Below are 12,471 nucleotides of genomic sequence, written 5' to 3'. Positions count from 1 at the left end.
ACTTCAGAATTAAATCTGCCCAAAGTCACACAGTAACTATGGACTCAGATTCTCTAATAGGTCAGTTTTATTCTGAAATACATGATCTTTGCATGTAGACACCTTGAATATTAAGAGTGGGTGTGTGCGTGTGTGTGTGTGTGTGTGTGTGCGTGTGTGTGTTTGAGAGACAGAGAATCTTGAGGGGGAGTATTTTACAAAGTAAACATAAATCAGGAATGCATCTCAGTATAGCTAAAGTCACAATGTGACTGTGTACAACTTAACCTCTTAAAGCCTCAATTTCCTCATGTCTACAATATAATAATGTAATCACAAACCCACCCTATAAAATTTTTAGAGATTGAATAAAATGATGCAAAAAATGCTATTTAAATTCTAAAGTTCCATATAAATATTAACTTGATTATGTATGGCTCAGTAATTGTATCCCCTTAAATTTTAAGATGTACCATATTTTATGTTACCTATGTCTTGCTAAAAAAAAAAAAAAAAAATTTACAGATGTTTTTATCTTCAAGCTTAAAAAGTCCAGATCATACTAATGTGTTGCAGTAGTATATGGTGGTAATCAGAGAATCTTGCTCTGAATAGTTACAAAATTTTGGAGATTATTTTCCATAATGGCAACAAAAAAATGGTAGCAACTAACTTTATTAAACTTTGATAAAGTGTCAAGCCCTATTCTAGATTGTTCAACTGAGTTCTCACCACAACCCTATGAGGTATTTACTGTTGCGTCCTTTTAATTTTACACACAGCGGCAGAGCTATTCCCTGCTCCCCAAGAAGACTAGCTCTAAAACCTATACTCTTTCCCCACTAGGCCATTCCCAATCTCTGATACTGTCGATACAAGTAGTGTTCTCTTAATGAAATGTGTTGTCCTGTCCTTTAAATGCTTTATCTCTAAAACCACAGAACAAGGAGCAGGTGTATGTGAAGCTGATTACCATCCTGGTGGTAGTCTACAATAGAAATTGAAAAGGGTTATTCTGATATATAATTAACCAACTACTTAGTAAATTGGCTGTAAAATTTATCATGGTAGACTTCAAATTTCCCGGTGATATCAGATCTAGTCCAACCTCTTAGCAGATGTAGGCATTCCTTCTCCATCTTCCAAGACAGATGGACTTCTATTCGTATATCTACAAGGATATGAACACCCTACAGAGCTCATTCCATTTTCAACAGTTCTGGATATTAGAAGTTAATTTTTAAGCAGGATCAAAAAATATCCCTCCCCCATTTCCTTGTATAGAGTCCATTTTTATGTGACAGAGCCAGTGTCCTTTTGATTATACATGATAGGCCTTTAGACATTCAAAGAAAACAATCGTGTTTTCCCTATGTCTTCTGTTTTTAAGGTTAAATGTCCCCATTACCTTTCTAAACCTCTTGTTCTGCTTTTAGAGCCATCAGTATCCTGGTCACACCTCTTTGGCTGACCTCTAATTTGTCAACTTACTCCCTTAAATGGTGGCATCAAGAATGTGCTCGGACTCGTTATGTTGGCAGTTGACTCATTGCTTCCTGTAATCTGTATGCTGGGTGTCTTTTTAATACAGAGAGTACATTGTTTGCCAATATATCAGAATATATTGAAAATGTATTTGTAACATAAAATATGTATTAGTGGGGGCTGGAATTTACACTATTATCCTAGCATATAGAATCTGGTGAAAAGTAATAATGTATAGTTGCTTTATATGTGTAAATGTCTAAATGACTTAAATATTTATTTTCCTTTCAACTGCAGATCAAACTTCCCAAATGCTAAGGGGCCTTATTTAAAATAAGAGCACTTAGAGTTTGCCAGTCGGCAGCACAGTAAGTTCCTGTGGTAAACTCAAATCACCAAAAAACTCAAATAGACATATTTCCTTTGGTCTGTTTTTAGAACTGACAAAGACAAGAGTAGAGAAGTCAGTAAAGGCCTATTCTAATAACTGCAAGCGATCTCATGGGGGTAGTACAAATTTGTCCCGGTTTTTTATGCCTTCTCCGTCTATAATACATTGAAATGATATATGGTGTTGAATTTGATTAAAATTCGGCAGATATTTATGCAATATCTGCTTTCTCTAAGATGCTTATGCAAAGTACCACAGGGAAACATTAAAACATGAATAAGATCTGAAACCTCCCAATACTGTGATCTCTTCCAGAAGCTCTGAGGTTTCAAAGTGCATTGAGAATAATGAAATAAATGTCATTATGATGAGGTTTTTAGTGTGAAGTGTGTATATATTTTAATTCTGAGAATTGTACTTATTAAAACACTATGATTTACAACATTTATTGAATATATACTGTCTAGTACCAAGTGAGGACTTTTATGTGTATTTTCTCATTTCATCCTCAGAACAAACTCTGAGATAGGTGTAATTCAGCTCATTTCAGAGAAAATTAATGGAGACTCTGAAAGCATAAATAACTTTCCCAGGGGCCATACAACATTTAGAGGCAGAACCAGAACCCAAACCAGGTCTGAAAAATCTCCAGGAATGAGCTTGATCTTTTATGTGATTTATATCCGATTTCCATGTTAACAGACACATCAGAAAGTAACACAAATCTTTATCTGTTCATTCTAGAAGAAGACACTTGAATATATTTTATTAGCCTGTTGATTCTCCTCTGGGGTATGACTTAGTTTCCATTGCATCTTTGGGAATCTTTTCTTCTAAAATTCATAACCAGCTTCTGCTGGAATAAAGAATCACCTGCCGAGTTCATGAATAAGGGAAAAGAGAAAAGGAAGAGTGGTAGGTCAATTTTGAATCCGATCAAAATAGTATTCCAGGACCAGTATTTTAGCATCTGCCTTTGTGGGAAATAAGTTGACTATTATTTCAAAACATCCTCTACTTAAACAGTGTAACCTGGAATTAATTGAGCTCATTTAAGCATACAGCCCTTCCAGCCATAGTCACTGTTGCTGAAGGTATAAACATTGAGAATTGCCTATGGGAATGATAAGAATTCTGTTTATTACACTTTTGTTCCTGCTTCTGCAATAAGAGGGGAAAGACTATACAGTAGCCATATACTATCTAGAATAGAGAATATCCTCAGGGCACCTGGATGGCTCCACTGTTGAGCATCTGCTGTCGGCTCAGGTCATGACCCCGGGGTCCTGGGATCGAGTCCCACATTGGGTTCCTGTGGGGAGCCTGCTTCTACCTCTGCCTATGTCTCTGCCTCTCTCTCTCTCTCTCTCTCTCTGTGTCTCTCATGAATAAATAAATTTTTTTAAAAAAAAGAATATCCTTGTATATCCTTATAGGACAAAATGCTTAAGGACTAAGAGAAAATTTAGCTAAAATTTGTATTCAAATAGAAAATAGCATTATTGATATCTCCTTCTTACAATGTCCTCATAATTTTTTTCACAATAATTTATGCGTGAATAAATGTATGAAAACATATATATTCATTTGTCATTTATGTGAAAATAGTCTGTTTCTCTTTAACTTAATAGAACTTGGATTAAAATGTATGTTGTTATTTTAATCAATATCCATGTTGTATATCATGAGAATGCAGTTTTCTATTTTCTTGGCAGAGAACTTAAAAAAAAATTAAGCCCTAGTCAGTAAGAAAGTTATGGATATATAAAACCATAATTTACAGTTTATTTGATTAGATCAGTATTTAATTATGTATTACAAGTATTTTTTTGTACTGAATATTTACACATAAATTAATCCCACCCATAGCTAGAGAACTAATGGAACATTCCATCCAAACATAAGTAAGTAAACAGAAGACAAGCAGCTGTTGCAAAAATCCTGTTTTTGAGTCTGGGCCTGATAACCAAAAACAGTTTGGAGAATTTGGCTGCTACCATTTACTTACATCTGTTGAGACAGTATTATTTCAACTCAGTACTTGGTCACTGTGTGTCACAAATAACAAGTAGTTTTCTCATTTGGAGAACTTAGGGGAAACACTCTTGATTTTATGTATGGGATGCCGTACTTTTAAGTACTTCATCATCTTCTACATGATGTTTAGCAAATCTCTTTATGGAGTTTTTATATTTTTAAGTATCTTCAGATGGATCTAAGTATGTGTAGAAAATACGTGAAATTAGGAGAAATAATGTTTGCCGTCTTTTAAAAATTGGATCTGTTTAGTTCTGGACCTCTTGTTATATAGGAACCACTAAATTGGCTTTCAGCTGTAACCAGAAACATTCTTACCTGATCAAACCCTTATCATTCCATTTGCTCTGAATCATAACTGAGTTTAGAGAACGTATAACTGGACCTTTATGTTAGGTGGGAGACAGAAAGCTTATGTTAAAGATAGGTTGGCGTTATTCAAGTGAATAAATCATCAATTTTATAAAGATTCATATGAGAAGCTCATACTGATATCTCAGTGAAGCGGTTAGAGAACTGGGCTCCAAGGACACTGGTCAGTTGGTGTGACACTGAGAGAGGATCTCTGATGGATTGCCATAAAAACCTGTCGTTGGTGCAGTCACATTTGTAATTTTCATCCCTACTTTGTATATTTAGGAAATTCAGCAGATACAAAATACAAAAGAATGCAAAATTATCAGATTGGATGTGGCCACATCTAAAAGGGAAAAAAAAAGCAATCAGAAAAAGGAGGAGATGGAGCTGGTGGGGGCAGGGAAGGGGGGAAGGAAGAGGGGGAGGAGAAGAAGAGGAGGCAAAAAGGGAGGAGATGGGTAAAAGGAAGGAAAGAGGCAGGAAAAGCAGGCGGATAGGAAGAGAAGAAGGAAGGGAGGAATGGAGGCAGGCGGGAAAATACTCAAGATCTTCCTCTTTGTACCTCCTACACTACATAACATGGTCTCTTGCCTTCCGAGCCAAAGTTTCCAGATTGTTTCCGTTTGAGGCTCACAACACCTACTTCTTTTTCTGTGCATTAAGTTGATGTTAACTTAAAGGTCTCCTATGTAAATCCCTGTTCTCTTCAACGTCCCCTTATGTCCGTTCTATTCTAATTATCAGACTTTGAAAGAAGAGAAACACGCTCTTATCTCAGTGTTACAAATGTACAGAAAAGCACAACAAAACATGAAGCTGTTTCCAGGCTGAAGGAGGGCTCGGTGGATAGATGCGCCAGTGAACACTTTGGTGGGAGGGACACATTTTCAGAGTTTCAGGCTCGGGAGCTTCCAAGTGTGGAAAGATGAACCACTGACCACGTTTGGGGCACTACGTTGAAGGTAGCATATACTATCGTCAATCCTGCTCCATATTACAAGACTTTTCCTCATTTGATTTTAGTATATCTCCTGAAATCCTTGCCCTGGTGAGCAAAGGTATTAGGTTTTACACCTCAGGTGGTGGAATAAAAGCAACGATATTCTGATATCAGACAGCCGAATATTCCAGTCTCATTTTATGAAAGAATTTCCGCCCAAGTGTGTCGTCCCCTGTAGATCCTCATGCTTCCTTTACTCTTCAGTTCCTAGTTCTTGAGATTGGGGGTGGGGAAGGCTACAACACAGGGAGCCTAAGACTACGCACTGGTGTAAGGCTTAGTTTTACGAATTACCTTTAGCCTTTTCCACTCATGAGGGAGACCTTGCCTGTCTCATTAAGTCTTTAATGCAAGGGGCCGCGTGCACGCTACATTATTATGTGTGACATCAGGTTATAGGTTGCATAGTAACTGTGATTCTGCTTGCAAACAAGCTGTTTCTCTCCCCCTGAAGGTAGTATTAAACCAGGTACTCGTGGGGAAACAGCTACTTGTGTTGCTCTTTTCTTAATGGGGTGGATTTGGGGATCAGGAGAGTGGAGGAGGGCTTAGAGATGAAGCATGGCCAGGAATGAATGGGTGCTGCTCCCTTTCCTTGCAGTGCCTCTCAATTTGATATCTGAATCCACCTGAAGAGAATTTTGCTTAATAGATATAAAGTTAAACAAGAAGAAGAAAACCAAACAACTGAACACCTGAGTCTTTGGAGACCTTTATGAAATGAACTATCCTCATTAAATTCACTTTCTCTTTGTATTGAAAATAAATACAACTTTCATCTCTGGTAAATATAGTCTCATCTATCCTGTAAATGTAAGAATCACCTCAGTGTGAACTGGAGTGACACTTCTACCTGTGGAAAACTCTATTTCTCTGGCCAATGGAATCGTGACCGTTTTGTTCTTCAATAGTAGGGGAAGATGAAATGTTCTATTGGTAGTACGCACAGCGCTCCGCAAAATTAGAGGAATCAGTGTTGTCCCCAAAGTGGACGGATTTGAACCTCTCAAAGATAAAATTAGTAAATGAAGTCTATGATGTCCAAAACTGTGGAACACCAAAGTCATGCACAATACGCGTGGCTTACCAACAGCTTGGGCTGTGTCATCAGGGTGCCTCCCCCAGCGTCCAGGGGCGACGCGGCTTACATGGTGCTTCCTGTCCTCGAGGCCCTTTGGCAGTCTCTCTGTGGCTGTGCAGATTCTCTGTCGCTGAGAAATCCCCTCTACATCGCCGTCTTCTGACCAGTGGGACACTAGCCGAAGAAAGACAGAAAGGCAGAGTTCGGATAATCAGAGAACTGAGGGAATAAGGATGTCAGCAGGAAAATGGGTTGAAACAAATAAAAGTAGCAGAAGAGTCTATCAAAAGAGGTAGGCCAGAAGTTCCCAAACTACTTCATTTTGTGGTACTAAGTCTTAGGTTCTCTGTATTTTTTTTTTTTTTCTTCCACAGGGTCTCCTAGACCAGTTGAAATATGCCACAGGAGTGAGGACTGAACAACCTAAAATATTTACATTTTGCCAACTTAGCAACCATTTAAAAAGATAATGCACATCAGTCCAGACATGTAATAATTAATAAGTTCTTTTTTTTTTTCATGATCACAGTGGCTTACTAAAGGTGATTTGTGTGCCCGCTGGGTAATACAAAACTTCTTAAATCTAGAAATGGATCAGACACCACTACTTTTAATTTCTGTTTCACATTGAGTTCTGTGTGATCTGTGGTTTTTATCACAGCATTCACTGAAGACTTCCCTTAACAAAGATACGACGAGGCTGAGAGTGCAAAAACGGAGCTCAATGGCTTGAGAATATGCCTGAAAGGTACACAAAGCTTCCTCATGTTAGAACTGTGAGGTACCTCAAGCTCATTGTTTGTGTGGTGTCCAACAAACACCATACGGCTCGAGTCTCCTTTAGACACGGACATGCCCCACAGTGCCCATGTGAGTTAACTGCCGGGCCCTGGGCACCCCTGCACAGTTGGTAAAGAGGGCCTAGGTAGACCCTAGAGAGTATTGCCACTGCTTAGAAACTTGAATATTCTAGATTCCCAGGGCCACGAGAGGCCCTTCATTAGGGAGGCACCCGCAGAAGTAATAGTTGATAAAATTCCCCCCTACCCCCGAAATGACTGAAGTCAGAGAATTAAATTCAAACGCTCCGTGAGTACCTAGGAAGTGTGATGTGCAATGAAAATAGAAAGTTGGACAAGCATTTCAATAGAATAAGATTGAGACTAATTTGATATAAATAACGCCATGAAAACAGTATTATGTTACACCTATGGGTTCTAATTTGAATCATAGAAATAAAGCAATTGGCTTGACCCACTCATTGAAGTTGGGAAAAAAATCAAGTTTGTTTCCTGGGAAGATCCAGGTAATGAGATTAACTGGGTAGGTTGAGTGTTTGAGACGTTATTAAGCAATCACTCAGGATGGGACTGTTAGAGGCTGAACTGTATCCCTGCCCCCCAAAATTCATGTGTTGAAGTCCTAACCCCTCAGAATTTTAGGATGTGACTATTTGGAGAAAGGATTTTCAAAAAGGTAATTAATTTGAAGTGAGATAGGGTGGGTCCAATTTAATATGACTGGTGTCCCTGTAAGAAGAAGACATCGGAACACGGGTGAACACAGAAGGAAGACCGTGTGAGGACACAGATGGGGACATCTACAGACCAAGAGGAGAGGCTGTGGAAGAAACCAATTCTGCTGACCCCTTAATCTCAGATTTCTGTTGTTTAAGCTACCCGGTCTGTGGTATTTTGTTATGGCATCCCAAGCAAACCAATACAGGGACACAGCGCTGGAGAGAAGATATGGATTGAGGAAGCAGGTATAAACGTAATTAAATCCACCAGAGAGGACTCAAGGGTCAATAAGAAAGGGCCACCAAAGGGGAATAAGAGTCTTGGAGGCATCCATGCACTGAGCACAGCGTGGAAAGGAAGAGGGCGGCAGTGGTGTGGCCATGGTAGAGGAGGGGGTCGTGGGAGTTTGGTGCAACAGACGACAAAGGAGCCAAGAACCATAGGAACAGTCCTGTGCCACATGCAGCTAGGAATAACAACCGACCCAAGGCGCATGAGTGGTTGCGAGGTACAGCTGCCAATGAGACGCATCGAGAGGACGCTTTCAATTGGGCCCTGGAGGCACAAGACAGGGAGAAGACGGCCAAGGGCGGACAGTAGGACTGAAGAGACTCTGCGTTGCACCTTATGTCTCAGTTGACAGTGAAACTAGTCCGGAGCCACAGATAATCGCTACAGGAGACAGTGAGGCCGGCCCATGATTGGCAGCCCTGTGCACACGGGATTTGACAGAGACGTTGAAGATCAGGGTGCTGAAGGGATGATGGGGGGTGGTGGCACACATGGAGGAAGAGCAGGTGACTGTGGCAGCAGGACTATGGAGAGTGGGGCTATGAGAAGAGGCAGAGACTTCCTCACCCACGGCTGCGGGAAAGGACAGTCTGTGCTCTGGATATTCCCACAGGCCTTTCCCCAAAAGCAATGTCCCAAGAGGACGCTGTCTTATAACCAACTCCCCATTTAGACGTCCCTGGGACGGCATGCCTTGCTGGGAAGACACCCTGTAAGCTGCAGGAAGGAATCGTAAGCAATCCTTTCTCAAAATGACTTAAATAACTACTTGACTAAGCTGCAATATAGAAATGGCCCTAAATATACACCTTCAGAGCGACTGAAAAGGGTCTATGATTCTAATATTATGGAAATGGATATTTGTGATGTAGGAAGAAAAAAAACAAAGCAGGTGACATCATTATACGCCTTTGTAAAATTGGTCTGTTTCCATATAACTTAGGTGGAAGGAAAATGAGTTCATTCATGAACACAGATGATTCAAAATGGGTTCTGATACTGAAGTACAGGTATCAAAGATGGACAGGGGCGTTGGGGGAAAATTGTGGTACGACGTGTGAGTGAAAAGGCAAGTTTTCATTTGTGTTACTATCGTTACCATAAGCCCTCAGAAGAAGAAGCTGAATTAATTCCACTCCTTAGTTCATGTTTTGTGTTACGCTTGACCTGCAGAAGGGCCTCTCTTCCTCGATTTGTTTTTTGTTTATTTTTCCTGCTTCCATCCTCATTCCTCTCTCATATCGTTTTACAGCTTATATGACTTTATTATGAGTAGGTATGGCAACAACACAAAAAAATGAAATGTTGTAACGAAGCGTTTTTCTGTTTCAAGCAAAGTCTAAAAAGCTTGGATATTCGGGGGTACCTGGGTGTCTCGGTTGAGTGTCTGACTCTTGATTTTGGCTTAGGTCATCATCTCCAGTCCCTAGTGGGCCTGAGAGCCTGTCTCTCCCTCGCCCTCTGCCCTTCCCCATGCACACATGCCGGCAGGCTCTCTCTGTGTCTCCTCAAATAAGTAAATAGATCTTTGAAAACAAAAAACAAAAAATTTAGATACTCAAGTCATATTCCCTTTGGCTCTTATTAGCAAAATAGACTTTACCTTTAATTCTGAGTTCCTCACATTTGTGTGATTTTTAAATTAAGAAATTATGAATTAAAATTGACCTTTTCCCCTTTTATTTAGGGAAACATATTCCCTAAATAAATAAATAAAGCATGCAGTCCAAATTTTATATGATCAAAATGTATTTGGAAGCTCAAAAGCTTCTCAGCATTATACGTCTGTATCCTAGTGTTTTTCCCAAGCTCCATCCCTACATCCTACTGAATATTTTTATTAATGTGGAAAATTCTAAATAGTTGAGTCTTTTTTGAAATATATATAAAGTATGTTTTTTTTTTTTTTTCCTGCTGCCTGTCTAGACTCCTCTCATTGAGAAAATGGTCTGGCTGATTTTGAACGGGTACGCGAGGTAATATTTAGGATGCTTATCTTAATAGAACCGAAAACCTTTTACACAGATTCACCCTTCATTACTCACAATAATGCCAAGTGCTATCGTCCAGGCAGATATTTATTATTTTATATATGAAAAGACATTAGAGTAGGGCTATTTCTCAGTGGAACAGGGGAATAGAAGTTTCCTGAATTCTAGTTCCTCGTAGAGCTCCACGTAATGAGCTCTTAGAAGACATTGCAAAGCTGCAATTTGAAAGCCTTGTCTAATCAGCCAGAGCAAGCTCCGTGCATCCCCGCGGAACAGCTCTGGGGGAAGCGGTGCCTCCTCCTCCTCCATCCCCTGCAGGCCCCCATTCGCTCTGTGCTCGGGGTCTGCAGCAGGAGGCCACAGAGAGCCCAGGGCCGCAAAGCTGGGGCTCTGTCTGTCAGCCCGGAGCAAACGGCTGCGGAATACAGATCATCAGCTTTGTTTTAGGAATGTCTTTATTTACAGCGCTGGAGTGGAATTCTTTAAAAAGGCCAGCAGTATTTGCATTGCATCTGTCACTCAAGCTCCGATGTTGATTCCTGTCCTATAAATGATCTTGCTTGCTTTTCTGTTTTTTGTTTTTTGTTTTTTGTTTTTTTTCCATTCTACAAGGTTACTGTCAATGTCGGAAGATGTAAACCTCAAGCATCCATTATACGGGGCTTGGAGTGCATCTTGGAAGAAAAGAAGTTTATTTAATGAAAAGGGATAATGACATTCATTCCAACTAAGCATATTTGATTGCACAGGGAAAAGTTTATCTTCTTTGGGAGTTTTGATTGAATTGTATCATAATATAAAATTTGCCGCCATTCTTTTCTTTAGCCCTGACCAACAACCTTTCCCAGCTTAGCTTGCAGTCTATGTAAAGTCACTGTCAGGTGGAGTGATGTCTTAGTTGCAAGTGTCCAGACCAACAGAAAGTAAGTGACCCTCAGGGATGGGAAGAAATCTCCTAGTTTTGACAAAGATCCTTCTCTGCTTGGGAATTGTAAAGCTCAAGCTATAGATGAGGAAAATGACAGGAGGGGCCGTGTTTGGTTTCACAGAACTTAACCTATCTCAGCAAGGCTGCAATACTGGGGAAAATAATACCTGAATTTATATTTATGTCAGGCTGGCAGTTGATGGGGAAGGTTCGTATAAAGGTTACTGCTGAAGAAATGTCTATCATTCTCCCCCTGCACTCCTGTGATTTCTGCTTCTTCCAAATCCTACCCTCTAGAACAATAAATTGATTTTAAAATAGTAAGTAAAATCTGATTTAATAGCCCATCTTCCTGTCTTGTAATGATTACATATCTCCTCTCTTGTAGCTTGCAGCAGCTGGAGGACAGTTGACGTTTACCATATCGTATGACTTCGAGGCAGAGGGAGAAGATGCCGAAAGTGTACTCCAGGTTACGGTTATCTTAGAGGTAGAGTATGGAGCAGATCCGTGTTATGCAGCTCTTTCATGCTCAGAGGCTACACCTTACCTCATGGGCTTGACGTTAACTAAAATACGACTGGGGGGGATATTGTATCTTGGGAAATACCTTTATGCCAGGCTTCTGTTCCACCCTGAGATATATCTAAAAGACTGAGCATATTTGTTAGGTTTCAATGATAGAGGAGACATCTAGACCAGACTTGGAGTTTGTTTGTTTGTTTGTTTTATTTATGATTTTATTTAACATTTTGTTTGTTTATTCATGAGAGACATAGAGAGAGAGGCAGAGACACAGGCAGGGGGAGAAGCAGGTGCCATGTGGAGCTCGATCCCAGGACCCTGAGGTCATGACCTGAGCCGAAGGCAGACGCTCAACCACTGAGCCACCCAGGGGCCCCCCAGACTTGGAATTTAAATTAAAAACATACTGACCATGTTCCCAAGAATATAAGTATGATGAGGTGTTTAGGCAAATGCTGATTTACATAGTTTAATTTTTCCATCTTTACCTGCTTCCAAGTAGGTTTTATTGGCTACGTCTTTATATTAGGCAGAGGTAAATGAAAAAGGAAACTTGTTTATTTTAGATATAGTTGAATCTTGACTTCAAAACTCTTCATTTAGGTAAGAAAGTTATAGGAGAAACTGCTTTCAGGATTTGGGGAGCTGTGGGCAATTCCAAAGTACTGGAAGCCTAAAGATATCTTAGAGGCTCCCTTCCCCTTTTCTCATACTTTTCCCCCAAACTGCACACAGTCTCAAGGCACACACTTTCATATGCACATTTGTGATTCCAAACAGGTTGGTGTTGATTTAGCACCGGGCTTTGTTGTTCTTTGCCTTGAACCTTTCATGCATGTGAACCAATGACAAAATTCTTGCCCTAAAATATGTATTTTCAGTGTTA

General features: G+C 40.0%; 1 protein-coding gene across 2 annotated transcripts in view; it reads left to right on the top strand.

The window, feature by feature from the left end:
* Window positions 1-12,471, top strand: part of LAMA2 (laminin subunit alpha 2) — a 580,166-nt gene that overhangs the window by 309,226 nt on the left and 258,469 nt on the right. For both annotated transcript variants that reach the window (XR_012002712.1, XM_072764558.1), the window contains exon 13: window positions 11,449-11,550. Coding sequence is in view for 1 of the 2 variants with exons in the window: in XM_072764558.1 (XP_072620659.1) it covers window positions 11,449-11,550 (102 nt within the window). In the remaining variant the exon portion in view is untranslated. The remainder of the gene's footprint in view (window positions 1-11,448; window positions 11,551-12,471) is intronic.

The sequence above is a fragment of the Vulpes vulpes genome, chromosome 1, assembly GCF_048418805.1.
Source record: "Vulpes vulpes isolate BD-2025 chromosome 1, VulVul3, whole genome shotgun sequence".
NCBI lineage: Eukaryota > Metazoa > Chordata > Mammalia > Carnivora > Canidae > Vulpes > Vulpes vulpes.
The sequence above is the reverse complement of the archived record's forward strand: the minus strand, read 5'-3'. Positions and strand labels throughout refer to the sequence as shown.